This window comes from Chiloscyllium punctatum, chromosome 43 (genome assembly GCF_047496795.1).
Source record: "Chiloscyllium punctatum isolate Juve2018m chromosome 43, sChiPun1.3, whole genome shotgun sequence".
Taxonomy (NCBI): Eukaryota; Metazoa; Chordata; class Chondrichthyes; order Orectolobiformes; family Hemiscylliidae; genus Chiloscyllium; species Chiloscyllium punctatum.
This window is the reverse complement of record NC_092781.1, coordinates 19,774,201-19,780,651: the sequence shown is the minus strand read 5'-3', so window position 1 is coordinate 19,780,651 and position 6,451 is coordinate 19,774,201. Positions and strand designations below refer to the sequence as shown.

Genomic DNA, 6,451 nt, shown 5'->3' with positions numbered 1-6,451 from the left:
GGGCTGTTAATCTGGTCCCATCAGTGCCCTGGTGACAGGTGAGACGGTTGATTGATTCGAGCTTTGTCTTTGTTTCCCTGTGAATAGGTTGTACAGTTGGGTTTGGGGTCTGGCTTTCCCGCCCATTGCACCAGTAAATTTCTTTTTGTTGTGTATAGCTGTTAATTTTAACCATATGTTTGTAATTTGTACTGGTAATTTTTAAAAAAGGTTGTGTTTAAGGGATAATGACACTCTGATGCCTTCCTCTGTACGAAGCAATACTTCAGGCAAGAACCGTACACTTGTAAGTGCAGCGTTACTTGGTGATTGGTTACCTGCCTCTAACGTTTTTTCAGATATCATCCCAGACAGCACAACCATTAAGCATTCACTGACAGATAAACACAGTGTCACGTGCTCGTTGAACAGATACACAGGTTGCAGCACAGAGACAGGAAATTCACGCCATGTCGCTATCATTCTCCGTCTGTGATCAGATGTTTGTTATTTCATAGAGTACGGACCTGTTTTTAACCAGCCAATAGCTCATTCCATCCTCAATTCCAAAACCAACCACCAGCACTTCATGGGTTACATATCCATAGCAATTTTCATCATAGTAAACGCCTGTTAGGAGACACATATTAAATGGTTTATCGGTGAAATATTTAATTAGTGTTAATTTAGCTTTGATTAATGAGGATTGACATGTCTCTTTTTACTAATTGTCTTCAAATTGATGGTCCTCACTCCTCACCATGACGTCTGTTGACTTTAATCAATGTTTCCCAATGACATCGCCTCTGCCATTCTCACTTCCTCTCGGCACATCCTTCAGAGTCATAGACTTTTTTAGTGTAGAAATGCTTCGATCCTTCGATGGAAATCGTCCATATCCTCAACCAATCTAGTCCTATTTTCCTGCACTTGGCCAATATCCCTGTAAACCATTCCTATACATCTACCCATCCAGATGCCTTTTCTAATGTTGTATTTGTATCACTCTCCACCACTTCCTCTGGTATTTCATTCCAGACACGTATCATGCTCGGTGTGAAAACATTGCACCTCAGGTAACTTTTAAATCCTTCCCATCTCACCTTAAACTTATGGTCTCTAGTTTTGGACTCCTGTCCTCTTTATTCGTCCCATACCCATTATTGTTTATGAAATTCCACAAGCTCACCCTTCAGTCTCTGTCGTACCAGCGAACAAGGCTGCAGCATTCTCAGCCTCGGGTGAAAGTGAGGAGTACAGATGCTGGAGATCATAGTCCAGATTAGACTTATGCTGGAAATGAACAGCAGGTCAGGCAGCATCTGAGGAGCAGGAAAATCGACTTTTCGAGCACAGATACTTCATCAGGAAGGGCGTTTGCCCGAAACTCAATTTTCCTCCTCCTAAAATGCTGCCAGACCTGCTGTGCTTCTCCACCAAACCTCTAAGCTGGGCACAATTCAGCCTCACTCTCCCCCTCAAATACTTGAACCCTTGCTAAGTCCTTGTAAATATTTTCTGGATCCTTTCAGATTTACTAAAAAAATTTCTTCTAGCAGAAAGTACAGACTTTAGCATATAATTTAAAGCTGTCCTTACCAATGTCCTGTGCAGCTGGAACATGACATCCCAAAGCTTACGAATGCTGCTTCCACTACCCTGTTTACGTGTGACTCCAAGATCATGGAATTGTGCACGCGGGCCCCGAGGTCTCTTTTTTTAAATAACACTCCCTCAGGCCCTGAAACCTACTGCTATACATTTCTTTACTTTCTTTAATTGTCTTCTTTCCATTCCTGCTGGCACTGCTCCATCATCCCTTTTCTTATTTAATCTCCTTGTTCGACCCAATCACAGACTATCTGTTTTCGAATTGATGGGTCCGAACTTGATTACATTCTTCCATTTTTGACAAATTTTGCTGTTGTGTTTTGTATCAATGATTGATATAGTATCTTGCTGAGATTATTTTCGGTGTAGGGATAATTTACCAGACACTTGCAGAACACACTGACCATGGTATCTGACTGTGTGAAACTTCAGTTTGGTGCCATGTGTGTTAACACACTCTGTTAACTTACAATATCCGACACCTGGGGTGATGAAGGAGCGCCAATCTGCATTCAGTATTTTTCGGGTTTGTCTCCAATTGTGGGTTGTACAGTAGAAGTGCTTTGTGATTTGAAATGCTGATGGAGTCAATAGGGAATGGTCCTGCACATGGAGACGACCTGTGTCATCATCACAAGGAAGCTGTGCAGGCGTCCACCTCCCTGTTCAGACCACCGTCTTTGCAAGTCATCTCGAGTCGCCACACGAGAGGAGATCAAGAACAGAATAGAAACAGCTGCTGAGAGAAGAGGTGGAGCAGAGAGTGAAAGACTCTCAGCAGGAGGCCAAGAGATTTCAAGTCGAAGGTCTCGCCCTTCCTCTTAATCCAGATACAGTGACTGTAGCGTCTTCAGTTTACAATTAATAAAACACTGACATGTGCAGGCACTCAGCAGCACATCAGGACAGTTACACCTCACTATCAGTTCTCTTAGCTATCGCACAACGTTTTGAGCTATTTGCATCACTCCGAATGGGAGCAGGTCCATTTCTCATTACCATTCATGAGCTCACCTTGTAGCATAGTCTAGCTTTAACTCGATGATATCTGACAGAACTGGACGGCATGTCACACGAGAGGAGTGTAGGGAGGAACAAGGATAAGGGTCATGGTCCATGGTGAACTTTGCAGTAATATTAATACCAAAATAGTGACAGTAAATGTGTCTATAGATTTATGATTTCTAATACCTTTTCTTGAACACTCGATAATCGGATTCAAAGACATCATCCAGTACTCTGCAACTTACCTCCTTTATAATGTTGAAAGGATTTCAGACTTGCATTAATCACAACAGACATCGGTCCTATCTCTCTCACTGCTTGTTCCAATGCTGCCTCGCCTCCCCAAACCCATTTGTAGTCAGTGATTTTAGCAGCAATTTTATCTCGTTGAAATCTGCAGAAGCCTCCATCCTATAATTTAAATAAAATGTTGAAAAGGAATGCTCATTAAGTTCATGATAAAGCTATTTTTTTATTTTCTTGATACTTTTCTGCATTCCTACTTTGGCAGCCAATTTGTTTTCCCAAATCTGTGTGATATTTGTTCACTTTTTTTTAGAAAAAAATACATTTATAGTGACTAAGCATGAAAACAAGCCGTTTGTTCCAACTCGTCCACGCCGATCATATATCCTGACGTATTGTCGTCCTATTCGCGACCATTTGGCCCTGAACACTTCCAATCCATATACCCATCTGGGTACCTTTTAAATTTTATAATTGCCCCAGCCTCCACCACTTGTTCAGGCAGGTCATTCCATACATACATGAGCCTCGGCGCGAAACAATTACAAATCAGATCATTTTTAGGGTTTTCTTGTGTCAAATTTAATATTTATTGCTCAATGTATTCGAAATATTCTACACTGAGACCAAGCAATGGTATTGCAAATGAATTGAAATGTGAGTACATGAAGAACATTGTTATTTGTCTTGACAATTCAGTATCCCAATCAAGCTCACCCCCTCGTTAGCTCATAGCGAAACTAGACTAGAAAGAGTTAAGCCTCTTCAGTGTTTTCGGTCGACTCATCTGAAAATTGTGATCGTCCTTTAGTAAACTCAAATCTTCACATGCAAATAAATGTTTCCCAAACCGTCAATACTTGCAACATTAGAGTCATTGGATTACAACTAATTAGTATTAGTCTCAGTGCTTATTCAAATATTTCCCCTTTCACCTTAAGGCTCTGCTCTCTAGGTTTGAACGCCGATCCCATGGCTAAAACATTCGGCTCTTCACCCGATCCATGTACTTCATGATTTTTTAAACATCAATAATATCACCCCTCAGCCTCTGTTCTTCCGCTGGGAGAAAAGCCCCGCCTATTCAGTCTCTCCCGATAACTGAAACCCAAACCCAGCAACATCCTCATCAATATTTTCTGCACCCTGTGAAAGTTAAAAACATCGTCCCTTTAACAGAGCAACAAAACTTGTGTAGAGTTTTACAAAAGTGGCCTCGTCGATGTCCTGTACAGCTGCAATATGACGTCGCAATACCTGTACCAATGATTTGAACAATGAAGGTAACTGTGCCAAGTGCCTCCTTCACCATCCTATCTATCCTCGGCTCCACTTCCAAGGAATTATGCACCTGCACACTTGGCCTCTCCATAAATTCCTGCATGTGGGAAAGGATGGAGTATATTGATTGTCTAAAGTATGGCCACTATGCCCGTGTTTTAACGAAAATTGGAAAATTATAAATGTGTTGACTTTTCAGAGTGTTGCTACTGTCTGATGGAGTGAAGATTCTGGTCAATAATTTTCAATTACTTCTCATCAATGTTGCAGTTACTTCAGCTTCAGGACACAGGGAAGAACATGATGCCAATTCTGGGGTGAGATTGATACTGGGAGTGATATTGGAATGGGTGTCTGTGTGTAGCAGGAGGGATTGCCACATTCACCCAGGTTTAATTCCAAGGTGGCTTAAAATGTAGTTGTGGCAGACTGTGTCAGCGTTCATTCAAACTTGGCTTGGAGAAGTTGTGATGAGCTGCCTTCCACAACATTTCCAGAATTTTTGATTGGTACTATTCTGTTCGAGAGGGAGTTCAAGTCTTTTGACCCAAAGTCGGTGACGGAATGACAATAAATTTCTGAGCCCGGATGGTGACTGATTTGAGGGGATGTTGCAGGGAGTGGTGTTCATTGTATCTCCAGCCCTCCTTGGCGGAAGTGGCCTTCGGTTTAGAAGATTCTGTCGACAGTCCATCAGTCAACTTCACAGCTGTAGCTCGTGAATTGTATATACTGCTGTCACTTTGTGATGATATTGGAGGGAATTAATATTTGTGGATTTGATGCCAGACAAATGGAGTGAATGTCCTGGATGGTGTCAAACCCACTCAGTGTCAAAACATAGAACACTGAACAGTGCAGCACAGTGCAGGCCCTTCGGACCCCAATGTTGTGCCAAATATTTATCTTCATCTAAGATCAACCTAAATACACACCTCTCCAATTGCTGCCGTGCATGTGCTTGACCAGCAGTCGCTTAAATGCTGTGAATGTCTCTAACTTTACTTCCAAAGCTGGCAGTGGAGTCCACGCATCAAAACATCTGCGGAAACAACCTACCTCTGGTATCTTCCCTTTACTTTCTCCAGTGACCATAACTGTATGACCTCTCATGACAGCCCTTTTCCTGGATAAACGTCTCTGGTTACCTTCCATTTCTTTATCCAAGCCATTTATATAAAAAAAAACAAAGAGCAAAGGCCCAAGAACAGATCCCTGTAGGAGATCACTGGTCTCCGACCTTCAAATGAATGACATCCCATCCACGACCATTTCCTATCTTCTCTTGGCAAGCCAATTCCGTATATAGTCAGCCAAATTTCAGTAGATCCTATAACCTCCTAACTTGCTGAATGAGCCTGCCGTGGGGAACCCATCAAATACCTTACTGCAATCCATATACATCCTATCCACTGCTCGACCTTCATCAACCTGTCTCAACACATCCTCAAAGAACGCATACGAATTGTGATGCATGACATGCTCCTCAAAAAGCCACATTGATTTTCCTTAATCAAAAATCATTATCTAAACAATCCAAAATCCTATATCTGCGAACTTTTTCCAGTACCTTGCTGACCACAGACGTAAACCTACCGAGACAATAATTTCCATTTTTGTTTCTCTATTTAATTCCTTGAAGAGAATTACAATATATTCCTCCCTCCAAACATAACGAACTACTCCTGTGAAGAGGTTGGATTCAAAGATCATTGCCAGATGTGCAGCAATCTCATTTCTCACTTCTCGTAGGAAATGTGGATATATCTAATCCTGCCCTCGAGATTGAATCATACTCACGCTTTTCACAATTTATACCATATCCACATTCTAAATATCAATCAGTTCAAGCCTAGTAAGCTCTTCCCCAGTATTCTCGCTATCATCAATCTCCCTCTCTCGCACGACTACTACAGCAAAATAAAACTCATTTTGATCCTTCTCTATCTCGCCACGCTCGATGCTTAAGTTCCCTCCATTGGCTTGGATCCAGCTTAGACTCTCGCAGATCATTCTCTTATTCCTAATGTAAGTGTGCAAAACATTCGGATATTTTCAAATCCTTCTCGCCAAGGCTTTCTCATGCCCCCAACCAGTTTTCCTTCGTCCATTTTTGAGTTCTTTCCTTTCGACGCTGTAATCGAAAAAAATTTCGCCAGATCCCTTTCTTCTGCTCTTGTCATCCAGGGCTGATTTCCTTTACAATTCCGCACCGGTCTCATTGGGACAAAGTTATTCAACACAGTAAAAAAATGCTCCACATTTCTGTTGTGCATTCCCGTAGAACAATTATTCCTAATTTACACTCCACAGGACCTGTCGAAGAGTA

General features: G+C 41.8%; 1 protein-coding gene across 1 annotated transcript in view; it reads right to left on the bottom strand.

Moving 5' to 3' along the window:
- Nucleotides 1-475: 475 nt before the first annotated feature.
- The window catches only part of LOC140466536 (cathepsin J-like), a 32,356-nt gene continuing 26,380 nt past the window's right edge, over nt 476-6,451 (bottom strand). The window contains exons 6-7 of the mRNA XM_072562009.1: nt 2,841-3,006; nt 476-609 (exon numbers count right to left, since the gene is read on the bottom strand). Coding sequence (XP_072418110.1) covers nt 476-609; nt 2,841-3,006 — 300 coding nt within the window. The remainder of the gene's footprint in view (nt 610-2,840; nt 3,007-6,451) is intronic.